The sequence below is a fragment of the Mesoplodon bidens genome (genome assembly GCF_964165515.1).
Source record: "Mesoplodon bidens genome assembly, chromosome: 3".
In the NCBI taxonomy this organism is placed as follows: Eukaryota; Metazoa; Chordata; class Mammalia; order Artiodactyla; family Ziphiidae; genus Mesoplodon; species Mesoplodon bidens.
Window position 1 is genome coordinate 83,644,125 of NC_138178.1, and position 14,178 is coordinate 83,658,302.

Consider the following 14,178-nt stretch of genomic DNA (forward strand, 5'->3'; position numbering starts at 1 on the left):
ATGAAAAGTAGATGCCTATAAAGAGTTGAGAGGTCATAAGAATACATGGTTTGAGGCTGAACTATTTCCCAAATTAATTCAAATTGACATGAATAAAAATAAAATTATACCAACTAAAAAGTTATGACAAGCTACTGAAGGAAAAGTACTATGAGATATGGCATCGACACATCAGTTCATTTGGGAAATCTGGAATTGACTGTCAAGGTAATACACACAACTGAACCTTAATTTCAAAATAATTCATTTTAGATCTGAGCGTTTCATTTATCTGCTTCCTCATGATACTAAAATGTGGTGACAAAAAGATTAAAATTATTAGCTTAGCAGTAGAAGAGTAAATTACTAATACCTGTCTATACCCATTAACAATTTATAACTTAATCTCTTAAAATTTCATAGGTGACACAATGTCTCTACTCAAAGTAAAGCACCTCTCAGGTCTAATTCTTTATTTGCTGGATACAAGGTATGCTTTTAGGCTGATTTACAGTCTATAGATTTATAGTCTATATATTATTTCTATTCAACTAGATTCAACATTTAGCCATAATCAAAATCACTTTGAATTTTCTTTCAGGAAGTCTGAGAATTATTTCTCTTCTTGGATACTTACTTCTCTTTCTGTTTTCTCATTTTCATACTGATACATTCTCTCTTTTAAATGATTACATTCATTGATTAACTCCTTGTTCCTTTCCTCCAGCATCAGACCTTGTTTTTCACTTTCAGCTTGAAGTTTTTTCACAATCTCCTGAAACTGGTCTTGGATGTTAATTACTGTCTTCTCTCTACTGTCGGCTTTGTTTTGCGCATCATCCAGTTGCTGTCTGAGCAATATGTTTTCACTCTGGAGTTGAGATAATCTCTCTTCTAAGGATTCCTGCTTTCCAATGTATTTATTCACTTTGCCTTGTTCGCTTTGATACATGTGTTCAAGTTCCTTCTTTTGACACTGTGCTTGGCTTAGGTCTCTCTGTACACGTTCTAACACCAAAGTCTTTTCTCTGAGAGCATCCCTCGTGTGATGGAACTTGGTTTTTAGGCTACTGAATTTACTTTCAGCTTTAGAAAGTTGCTGGGAAACCATCTCATTGTTATCTTTCAGGTTAGACACATCAAAATTCATTTTGTCCTGCAAGCGTAACCACTCATCTCTTGCTCTCTGGAAGGCAAGTTCCAGGTCTCTTTTTGATGTCTGACTTTGATGGTGATCATGTATGGTAGCAGCCAGTCTAGAACGGTAGGATTCCACTTCTGTTTCCAGTCTTTCTTTGCTTTGTTTTTCATTCTCCAGCTTAGAGTCTAGCATTGTATTCTCAGCTGTCAGAACATTAAGCTGTCCAGTATATTGGAATATTGTCTTTGTTAATGTTTCCTCATTCAGTTTTATTGTGTTTTGAAGATCATCATTCTTTTCTTTTACAATTTCAATGTCCTCAACATATTTCTTTTCCTTTTCCTGGTTCTGACATTTTATTGTGTCGATTTCCAGTCTTAGCATGGCAACTTCATCCTGCAACATGTGGTTTTTATGTAACAGATCTTTTTCTTTTTCAGGGCTATCGGACACCTAAGTGAAATAAAGGAGATTTTTAGCTGGTACTCAATAAATTGACATTTCATGATTTCCTCTGAAAGACTAACCTATATGTTGATACAATGAAAAGGCTGCAATAAGTGGATATCCAACTGGAAAAAATAAGGTTGGATACAAACCTCAGACTTCTTACAAGCAGAAATCTTCAAAAGTTCAAAAATTTAATTGAAGACAATGAATCCATGAAAGTAAAAAACAAACCACAGGAGAATTCTTAAGAAGCTCAGAATTGGAAAGGCCTTTCTCTAAATTATAACAAACCCAGAAGGCTTAAAATAAAAGATTAATAAATCTGACTACACTTAAAAATTGCATCTGATGTGATATATTTATACAGTGGAATACTACTCAGCTATAAAAAAGAATGAAATAATGCCATTTGCAGCAACACGGATGGACCTAGAGACTATGATACTAAGCGAAGTAAGCCAGACAGAAAGACAAATATCATATGATATTGCTTATACATGGAATCTAAAAAAATGATACAAATAAACTTATTTACAAAACAGAAAGAGACTCACAGACGTAGAAAACAAACTTATGGTTACTGAAGGGGAAAGAGGGGGAGGGATTCATTAGGAGGTTGGGATTAATATATACACACTACTATATAAAAAACAGATAACCCACAATGACCTACTGTGTAGCACAGGGAACTACACTCAATATTTGGAAAAAGAATCTATAAAGGTATATATATGTGTATATATATATATATATATATATATATATATATATATATATATATATATATATATATAAATGAATCACTGTGCTGTATACCTGAGACTAACACAGTATTGTAAATAAACAATACATCAATAAAAAATAAAATAAAATACCACCTGCTAGCTTAAAAATAATTACATCTGCTATCTAACCTATACAGCTACCCCATAGTAAAAGCCTTAGCTCTGTATATATTTCAACAGATTAAATTTCCTAAAAAATTTTTTTCCTGAGAATATTCCATAAATATTCTATGTTTCTACTATTTATATAGTCCTGAGACTATTCCATAAATATTCTACATTTCTAATATTTTTATAGTCAGTTACAAAAATTACATCTACTGATAACTGTACTAAGCACTTCTACAAACATCAATTAACTCATTTAGCTATGACAGTCCTGGAAATGAGGAAGTCAAAAATACAAGCAAGCTGCAGGCTTTTCTCCAGGTCTTCTGACTTTACTATGAGTCCTCTTACACCAAACCACAGCTAGTTCTCTAGTACAAACACATAAATATGAAATGAGCCTTATATTTCACTATGGTGCATACACTAGTGGTAAATAAGGTAAAATTTATAGAGATCTTAGAAAACCGTGAGATTATTCGCTGCTGCAATAACTTTTATTCTCTCTTCATAATGCTTAAAATAGTAAGGTAGGGGGAAATACAATGAACTGTTTCACTAAAAATAAAATACTTATCAATAAATTATCACTAAATAAATATTATGGCATATCTATCACTATTTTCAAAAGTTCCTTGTACTGAAATAGGACACTACATGGAGCAAAGTGTTAATTTTCTCACAAGTACAAGAATGACATCCAAAAGACCGTCTCTGAACTGGCTATACCTTTCCCCCTTACCATCAGTGGAAGGGATAAACTAACCTCTCTATTAATCTATCAAGGAAGTGAAATCACTGCCAAAAACCATAATGTTGTTTTGTTTGTTTGTTTTGGGGTTTTCTCTTTTTTTTTTTTGGTAATTTTTAAAGATTATTCTAAGGAAATATATATTTTTTTAAGTGCTCAAAAATGTTTTTACGGGCTTCCCTGGTGGCGCAGTGGTTTAGAGTCCACCTGCCGATGCAGGGGACATGGGTTCGTGCCCTGGTTCGGGAAGACTGCACATGCCGCAGAGTGGCTGGGCCCGTGAGCCATGGCCACTGAGCCTGCGCGTCCGGAGCCTGTGCTCCGCAATGGGAGAGGCTACAACAGTGAGAGGCCCACGTACCGCAAAAAAAAAAAAAAAAAAAAAATGTTTTTACAACTAATGTTGCAGCTTTTACGATACTGAAAAATTGTAAGTGATGTGAAAATGTCATTGATGGGGTACTGGTTAAAGAAATGACAGTGAAGCCAAGAACAGACTCTGATTTAGGCACTGAAAATGATGAGGTGCATAGTGATTGACATGTTCACTCCAAAGCAGAGGGCAAGAACGTATTCAGTGCTGGGATTTGGTCGGGTAGTGTTTTCGATGTTGGAGCACACATGGTCTTCCCTGCCTAAACCGCCATCAGGGTGCAGACCTTTCTAGAGGGTAGCAATAGTTTTCAGATTATGAAAAGTTCATCAGTTCCTATGGAAAATATTAAAAGCTGCTCCTTGGATGAGGCTATTGTATGTCACTGCTTGACTGTTGCAGACACATGGATTTAAATTAAAAATACTACTTGAATTAAATTTAATCAAATATAATTCAATTATGTTTGAATTAAAAATATTAAATATCCAATGGACGAGAAACGTCACCCCCCCCAAATATACTTAAATAGGTTTTAAATATCCTCTACACTGTCTGTGATGTATAGTATTGGTTTTTAAAATATATACATATACAGATACATACACACAAATATTTGAAAATGATTAAAGAAAATATCTCAGAATTCATTTCCTTATTAGTCATTTCTATCTCCTTTTGTTTGGCAAGGTGACTGGTCAGGATTCCATCTTGTAAAATTCTGGCATTCTGCTCTTGAGAAAGCTGCCTCTGAGCGTCATTTCGCTCTTCTACAACCTGGAGACCCATTTCATGAGGTTTTTGGTCTCATAACATTAAAAAAAAAGTCAAAAGCTTAAGAGCAGAATTAAAAAAAAAACTGTTAAAAGGAAGTAGCCTTTTAAAATAAACACAAGGATATTTATCCCACATGAATAACTTAAGATTTTAATTTAAATGACTGCTAAACTTATCACAGAGCAAAAATACAGGGAGATATAGTATTGTGAAAGAAAATCTTTTTACAAAGCATTTAACTAGTTCCATCACAGTCTCAAGGCAATTTATCCTGTATTTTAACATAGAAAAGCCAAAATTAACACATGGATTGGAATTAAGAATATTACTTTTGAATGGACCAAAAATGCCAATCATTATGTTAATCATTAAGCTCAATTTACCTTCCATTCCTCCATTCAGAAAACATACACAGAGCATGTATTAGAAGCTAAAAATGGCAAGAAATTAATAATTTAAGCTATAAATGTCATAGTTCATATTTAGGATGAGGTAACACTTTTTATTTGTTTTAAACCTAAATAATATATATTAAATCAAAGAGATATTACAAATAATACTGGGGAAATACTGTTGGAAATTTGAAATTTTCACCAAAGATTAACTTACCTGATTCAGATTATTTCTCACAGTCCTCAGTTCCATGTCTAGTGCTCTGAGAGTGAGTTCAAGTTGTTGTTTCATTTCAACTTCTTTACTGTATTGCTCTTCTTTTCTTCTTAACTGCTCCCTAATTTTTTCATATAACCTGTCAGCATTTCTTCTCTTCTTTTTTTCTTGTTTTAGGGTGAATCTGCAGTTAAATATGCTTACCTTAAAATGTGTTTTGTTGGAAAATAAAAAGTTCATTTTATGATCTGGCTCTTCACCCGCTGATTTAGTATCCTAATGAAATTTCTGTTCTCCAGTTTTTTTTTCCTTTCTAGGTCTCATATTTTTAATTCCTCACTTCAATCTCTTCATAAAGATATATATACTTGAAAGGTAGCAATGAAAAAACATTCTGCCACTTAAGTAAGTTTTAGTCAAGAGTAACTCTGGTGAATAGTGTAGGAAAGAAATTTTGAAATTATTCAGTGAAGTTAGGCCGAAAATTACCCTGTTTTCCACACTGTCATAATTACTCCTCCTTTAGGACAGATAATTTAGTTACTAGTTAAAAAGAGAAGCTGTTGTTTAGAAACAAGTTTATAAGTTCACTAGAAATAAAATTTCAACTTCATAAAATACTACAGGTACCCCTAAATGACTTACAGTGCCAGATAAAATCTGCAGATGCCTTTTACAGAACATATATCTTCAGACACTGTAATCCAAGACTAGGCTAGGGAGTCTAATATCTGTTGCCCCAAACTTTTTATGTTTCTTCTTTTGCAACATTTTCAACTTGTTGATTATTATCCATTTAATAAATAATTTTAAATTCCGTAAGGCAGGATCCATATTAATTAATTAAATAGAGAGTATTTTGTGCTTTCATCACAAACCTGTGAACTAATTTTATCTCTGTATGAAAGAGATATTGAATAAACTACTCAGTAATCACCTTCCATTTTTACCTTTTATTTCATCCATGCATATGTTAAGAATAAAACTACATAAATGTTTTTAAAAATTTTGTCTTGAGAAAAATGCCCATTTCATACTTCTGTGGGTGGGAGTGTAAAGAAATATAAACTTTCTGGAGAACAATTTAGAAACATGGATCAAAGACCTTTTTAAAAAGTTCTCATACTTTAACCAAATAACACAATATTAAAGAATTTATTCCAAATAAATAATCAGAAATGTAGAAATGAATTTATAGAAGAGACATTCCTTGTAGCATTAAATATAGTGCAGAAAAATGAAAAATAACTGACATTCAATTTGCTAAACAAATAATGACCATAATTCAAAAAGACACAAGCACCCCAATGTTCATTGCAGCACTATTTACAATAGCCAGGTCATGGAAGCAATGTAAATGCCCATCAACAGACGAATGGATAAAGAAGATGTGGCACATATATACAATGGAATATTACTCAGCCATAAAAAGGAACGAAATTGGGTCATTTGTTGAGACGTGGTTGGATCTAGGGACTGTCATACAGAGTGAAGTAAGTCAGAAAGAGAAAAACAAATATCGTATATTAATGCATATATGTGGAATCTAGAAAAATGGTACAGGTGAACTGGTTTGCAAGGCAGAAATAGAGACACAGATGTAGAGAACAAACGTATAGACACCAAGGGGGGAAAGCAGGGGGGTGGGATGAACTTGGAGCTTGGGATTGACATGTATACACTAATATGTATAAAATGGATAACTAATAAGAACCTGCTGTATAAAAAAATAAAATTAAAAAAAAGAGAGATTACAAAAAAATGAGGCTTCATATGGAGGACTTCTGTATGGCCATGAAAATGATGATTTGGAAATATATACATTAAATTATTAGTAGAAGTATCCACTGTTAAGAACTTGCTGTATTATTTCCAAGAATTTCACACTCCACAATACTAATGACGTTTTCTCCCCTGTAAAATCCCAGCAGGTAAGTTAGCAATTATAAAACTTCCCGTAATATTAAAGTAAATACACATCTGTAGTATTACAGTAAATAAAAACAGTTCAAATATTTCTTGAAAACCAAGATGTTCAATACCTCAAGCTGCAGAGCTCTTGTTCCCACTCCACTTTTTGATGCTCTAACTGTGATTTCATTTCTTTTGTTTCTGATAGCTCCTTTTGTAGCCCAGTAACCTTACTTTCCATTTTTTTATTTTGTCCTGTAAGTAGTTCACAGTGATCTTTTTTAAGATCTATTAATCTTTCATATGAAAGAACTGCATCCCGAATTTTCAATAAGCTAACAGAATCTGCATTAGGAAGAAAACAAAGATAGAAATAAAATATATGAGTAATTTTTATGTATAAAGCACTGTGCATTTTCACCTTCACTCATCCATACGTTGAACAAATACCTTTTTTTTTTTTTTTTTTGGCCATGCCGCACACCATGCGGGACCTTAATTCCCTGACCAGGAATTCAAGTGGCTAAATATACAATTCCCCAAAGAGGTGGAGGAAAGAAACAGAAAAAAAAAAATATTTGAAGAAAAGAATGGCCAACAACTTTCTAAACTTAATGAAAACTACAATCCCACAGATCCAGGAGGATCTGGCAAGGAGAGAAGAAGTGGAAGTAAACTATTTTGTAATATTCCTATCCTATATATGATGTGGTACAATATTACTTGAAGGTGGACTGTGATAACCCTAAGTAAAATACCGTAAACCCTAAAGCAACCACTAAAATAGTGAACAAAAGAGTTACAGTTAATAAACCAAAAAAACAAAAAAGAAATAAAACTACATCATAAAAATTACTTGATTAATCTAAAAGATGGCAGAAAAAGAAAAGGGGAACAAAGAACAGATGGGATAAACAGAAATCAAACAGCATAATGACAGATTCATACCTACTGTATCAATAATCACATTAAGTGAAAATGGTCTGAAAACCTCAATTAAAAAGCAGATTGTCAGGGACTTCACTGGTGGCACAGTGGTCAGGAATCCACCTGCCAATGCAGGAGACTCAGGTTTGAGCCCTGGTCCTCCCACACGTCATGGAACAACTAAACCCATGCGCCACAATGACTGAGCCCACATGCCACAATTACTGAAGCCCATGGGCCTACAGCCTGTGCTCCACAGCAAGAGAAGCCACCGCAATGAGAAGCCTGTGCACCACAACGAAGAGTAGCCTCCACTCGCCGTAACTAGAGAAAGCCTGTGCGCAGCAATGAAGACCCAACACAGCCAAAAATAAATAAATTAATTAATTAATTAATTTTTAAGAAAAAGCAGATTGTCAGACTGGATCAAAAAGCAAGACCCAACTGTATGCCACCTATAAGAAATGCACTTTAAACATACAGACATAAATTTGTAATAAGGTTAGAAATAAGATATACTACACTAACATGTGACAAAACAAAGCTAAGCTAGACTGGCTATATTAATACCAAACAAAGTAGACTTCAGAGCAAAAAACATTATCAGCAATAAACAAGGTCATTTCATAATGAGGAGTGTCAATTAATAAGAAGCACAACAACCCTAAACGTTTATGTGCCTAGTAACTTCAAAATATATGAAGCAAAACTTGAGAGAACTGCAAAGAAAAATAGACAAATCCACAATTACAGTCTGAGATTTCAATACCCCTCAATGAATAAGTGATAGAAAGAGCAGGCAGAAAATCATCAAGGATACTGTAGACTTGAACACCACCATTCTTTTCAAGTAGCCATGGAACACTTACCAAAAGAAGACTATATTCTGGGTTATAAAATAAAGGAGTAAGTCAAAAGGATTTAAGTCATACAAAGTATGTTCTCTGACCACAAAGCAATCAAACTGGAAATCAAGAACAAAAATATTTCTGGAAAATACTCCAATATTTGAAAACTAAATAACACACATCTAAATAATCCTTGGATTAAAGAGGTAATGAAAAGAGGAATTACAAAGTATTTTGAACTGAATAAAAATGAAAACATAATATATTACAATTTGTGGAATGCTGCTTACTTGCATGAAAATTTATAGCACTGGATGTCTATATTAGAAAAGAAGGTCTCAAATCAATGACCTTGGCTTCCAACATAAAAATCCAGAAAAAGAGCAAATTAGGGGACTTCCCTGATGGTTCAGTGGTTAAGGATCTGCCTTCCAATCCAGGGGACACGGGTTCGATCCCTGGTCGTGGGACTAAAACCCCACATGCCATGGGGCAACTAAGCCCGCCCACTGCAACGACTGAACACGCAAGCCACAACTAGAGAGCCGGCATGACGCAACTACAGAGCCCACACACGCTGGAGCCCACACCCCATTTGGAGTGTCACAAATACTGAGCCCACACGCCACAACTAGAGAGAGAAGCCCACGCGCTGCAACAAAAGATCCCACATGCTGCAACTAAGACCTAACGCAGCCAAAAATAAAATAAATAAATAAATATTTTTAAAAAAAGAGCAAAGTAAACCCAAAGCAAGCAGAAGAAAGGAAATAAAAAACATCAAAGAAAAAATCAATGAGAAAAAACAAAACAAACAAAACAAAAAAGACATGGAAAAATCAATGAGGGACTCCCCTGGTGGCACAATGGTTAAGAATCCACCTGCCAATGCAAGGGACACAGGTTTGATCCCTGGTCCAGGAAGATGCCACATACCGCAGAGCAACTAAGCCTGTGTGCCAAAACTACTGAGCCTGCATTTTACCATCCGCAAGCCACAACTACTGAGCCCACGTGCCACAACTACTGAAGCCCATGTACCTAGAACCCATGCTCCACCACAAGAGAAGCCACAGCAATGAGAAGCCCGCACACTGAACGAAGAGTAGCCCCCGCTTGCCGCAACTAGAGAAAGCCTGAGCACAGCAATTGAGACCCAACACAGCCTAAAATAAATAAATAATTTTTTAAAAAACCCGTGAAACCAACTATGTTCCGAAGATGAATAAAAGTGATAAACCTCTAGCCAGGCTGATAATGAAAAAAAAAAAAAAGAGAGAGAAGGCACAAATTACCAATTTCACAGAAATGAGTAATGAGAAATTACTACAGATTCTATAGATATTAAAAGACTGACAGAGTAATATTATGAACATTATGTAAATAAATTTGACAACTCAGATGAAGTGGGTAAATTCCTTGAAAGAGGGAAAATACCAAAGCTCAATCAAGAAAGAACAAATAGGGCTTCCCTGGTGGGGCAAGGGTTGAGAGTCCACCTGCCGATGCAGGGGACACGGGTTCGTGCCCGGGTCCAGGAAGATCCCACATGCCATGGAGCGGCTGGGCCCATGAGACATGGCCGCTGAGCCTGCGCGTCGGAGCCTATGCTCCGCAACGGGAGAGGCCACAGCAGTGAGAGGCCTGCGTACAGAAAAAAAAAAAAAAAAAAAAAAAAAAAAAGAAAGAACAAATAAACTAAATAGCCCTACATCTAAAAAAGAAACTAAAGTCCTACTTAAAGACCTTCCCACAAAGAAAATTCCAGGCCCAAATGGCTACACTGGTGAATTCTACCAAGTATTACAACAGTATACACAAAAATATACATATAAATATACATATTTATACCATGGTCCTACCTTTACACTCCATGCCAAGTTGTTCTATTAGCAACATGGAATTCTTATAATTAGAGAAAAGCATCTGGCAATACTCAAAAGCTGTTTCAGATGACTGAGTTAAGTCATCAAGGTCATCCATAGAATTAATTTGCTCTTTGACCTACAAATATAAAATACTATTTCACAATGTCCCCAAAATACTTATAAAATATACTAAGTGTACAGAGGTGATAAATATCTCTTTATTAAAGCAAAAACACAGATACTTCTTAAAAGAACAGATTTTTATCAAAGGGATAATTTTATCAACAGTGTTTCTAAATTATTTTTTCAAAGTAAATGTTTCTACAACAAAGGAAGATTTTCTATTTTTCCACTATACCTTTCACAAAGTAATTTTTTACTACAGGATAATATTTTTTATAATTAATTTTTTACTCTACCTTGTTCTTTTCATTAGATGTTTCCTTTGTAGCCCTAGAAAAACAAACGATTCTTTTCAGGCAAATATTAAATACTTAAAATCCAAAGAATACCTAAACCTATTGTTTTTTACATAAAATCTTTGCATTGGTAATTAATTTTCTATAAAAGAGATTAAACAATAAATAGAAAGAGTAACATTAAAGGACAAAGAAAATACACCATAATAATATTAACAAAGCATTAAATTAGATTAAGCTGACAATCAAAGGAAAAGGAAAAACATAATGTTACTTGCATTATTTGATAGGAAGAAGTATACCAGGGTTTTCTGTTATCGTCATTTTCAATAAAAACTAACTTTATGGCACTAAAACCTATTTGGAAAGTATTAAGTCCTTATATGAAAGAAACCCGTTTTTAATAATCATGATATTAGCTTTTTGAGGACTTACTATGTAATTGCTATGCATTATTATAGGCACCTTACATGTCTTAAAGGCATTTTAATCCTCACAACAATTCTGGGAGTGAGGTAATACATTAGGTCCTTTTTACACAGGAAGAAATGCAGCACAGAAAGGCTAAGTAACTTGCCCAAGCCCATACAGCAGATCAGCAGCTGACCCAGAATTCAAACCCAGGAAATCTGGCTTCAACACTTGTGTTTCACAATATGATGAGAAGGTAATATTTATTTTTAAGTGTTTTTAAGTAATATGATAGCAAATGAATCTGTATTATCATTCCATGTCTAGTTATAACTATAAATAATAATTTCTGAATCTTACACATATTTTTCAAAAATAAAAAGACTTTAGACCCAGGCAATATTGGAATTCTATTTTCAATAAAGATTTGCTTTTGTAAAGAAATTCATCAACCCATTGATGAGGGTTTCATTCACCCATTCATTCATTCACCCATTCAGCTGTTTATTCATACATTCAACATATACTTAGTGCACAATACGTGTTAATGACACTTTTGGTATAGGAAGCATGACTTTTGTAATTTAGAACTTTATAATCCAAAAGTAATAATCTGTGATAGATTGTTAATAGTTTTTTTCCTATCAAATATAAATAAAATCTTACCCTTTTCCCTGGAATCTAAACCACTATGAAGTTAACATAACCTGTTTTAGAGTACCTTACAAAACCATAGCCGCTCATGATGATACTGTCATCTAGAATTATCAAGGAATGATTAAATCCTTTTCAGTATGGCCTAAATGTTTGTAAATTTATGATTATATAATTTTACAAATCTATGTATGATAGAATAACTTTTAAGTACTCATCTGCATATTCAATTATATAAGAATATTACACTTCAAAATCAATGAACAAGCCCTTACCATAAAACTATACGTGAATAGAAGTATTATGTACGATTAGTTTACTATAATATTTTAAAGATAATGTAATACAATCAATAAGCTTTCTAATATTGGACATGCAAACAAGATTAAACTGAATAAATGCATCCTCTACTGGCTCATTTCCAACAGCATACAAACATACTCTAAAAACTCCCATCTTAACATAAAAAGAGAAAGGAAACTCCCTTGAACTCCACATTCCTCTTCAGTTACCATCCAGTTCTCTATTGCCTTTCCCAGTAAATATTCCCTAAGGAGCCGTTTATACTTATTCACTACAGTCCAGCTTCCATGGGGAATATTTATTGAAACTACTTCTGGTCAAAGCCACTCATCCTCATCTTAACTTTTCAGCAGCGTTCATCTGGTATAGTTGAGAATATTCCTGTCATGGCCTGTACACTATATTATGCTGTTCTATTTCCAGAAAAAGTATTCAGTGCTAATATTTCTTGACCTAAAAGAATTTGTAGATTTTACCTGCCATCATCCTGATCTACTCCACTTAAACTGCTGTCATCCTTCATGTGTAGCAGACCACCACTCAGTGAATCAGCCTTCTCAAACACTGGTGTAATCACACATTCTTTTGATGTCCATTTTTCATTTTCCTTTTTCTTTACTTCCTTCATGTGCACGCCAGGACCGCTACTTTAAAAAATCCATTAAAAAGCCAATGTTTTCTAATAATTCTACTGATAAAGAATAAAAAACCAATTTTTGTAAAATTCCAACTCTTACCCATCATAAGTCATTTATTAGTTCACAAAACAGTTATGAAGTACCAACCATATGCAAGCAAATACAAATCCTTGCTTCAAAGACAGATACACAATTATGATACAATGTGATATGTAAGAGTTGACACATGAAAGTTATAAGTGAACATAGGAAAGCTTTACAGAAGAGGTTAAATAAACAGAGGAGGTCATGAGGAAAAGAAAATGGAGAAAATCATTTTACTTGGTGATTAGAATGTGAGCACAAAGTTTAGACACATGGAGTCTAGGTGTTTCCGAGAAACTTGGAAGGAAAAGTACAAAATACATGGAAGGAAGCAGAGAGATGAGTCTGGAAAGACATTCTGAAGAACCTCAAGTGCTACAATGAAAAGCTGAAGTTCACTGCCTAAAAGCAATGACTCTTAGACATGGGAGTAATAATTAGATTTCTACTATATTTTTTTGTTTTGTTTTGATATATAATAATGTTTAATTTGCATGATTTTTAAAAATAACATGAGGTACATAAAACACGAAAGAAGAACTCAAGGAAATATCTTGGGGGGGAAATTTACTTTTAAACACCCACATGTTGGGGTCATGTCAGCATCAGGGCTGAAAAATAGGTACCTCAGAGTATCCCTCCACCACCAGCAACAATTTGGCATCTATCCACAGACAAAAGTGGCTTTGTGGCAGTTGCAGGATCCAGCACCATAAACCAAGGGACCTGGGAAGAGTCCTGCCCACCCAAGTGGTAACAGACATACAGACAACAGCCCAGCTGTGGACCCTGCATGGCCCATGAACTGGCTCCAGCCACTCTTAGCAACGTCCAGGGAACCCCTGGAAAACACTGTCTTAGACAATCACCCACAGACGAGAGAGCCTTTGTGGAAATCCAGGTTTCCAGCAGAGAAGTGCCAGCATACCACTGGAACAAAAAAATGCAAGTTGGGATACATTGGAGAGGGCAGTTATTAAAGACTGGAAGAGGTGACTGCTACTTCAAATTCAAAGACAGCAATGCAAAACTTCAGGTAACATAAAAAAAATCAAGAAAACATGACACTACCAAAAGATCACAATAATTTTCCACTAGCAAATCCCAAAGACATGGAGATCTGCAATCTACCTGATAGAGAA

General features: G+C 34.4%; 1 protein-coding gene across 8 annotated transcripts in view; it reads right to left on the bottom strand.

Annotated features, from left to right (window-relative positions):
- The window catches only part of LOC308614815 (ankyrin repeat domain-containing protein 26-like), a 168,724-nt gene that overhangs the window by 29,120 nt on the left and 125,426 nt on the right, over positions 1 to 14,178 (bottom strand). For 7 of the 8 annotated variants that reach the window (XM_081229566.1, XM_081229563.1, XM_081229561.1 and 4 more), the window contains 6 exons: positions 12,791 to 12,961; positions 10,947 to 10,980; positions 10,522 to 10,663; positions 7,016 to 7,229; positions 4,974 to 5,157; positions 617 to 1,573 (listed from right to left, as the gene is read on the bottom strand). In XM_081229566.1, coding sequence (XP_081085692.1) covers positions 617 to 1,573; positions 4,974 to 5,157; positions 7,016 to 7,229; positions 10,522 to 10,663; positions 10,947 to 10,980; positions 12,791 to 12,961 — 1,702 coding nt within the window. The remainder of the gene's footprint in view (positions 1 to 616; positions 1,574 to 4,973; positions 5,158 to 7,015; positions 7,230 to 10,521; positions 10,664 to 10,946; positions 10,981 to 12,790; positions 12,962 to 14,178) is intronic. The other variant, XM_081229560.1, reaches the window with a different exon arrangement.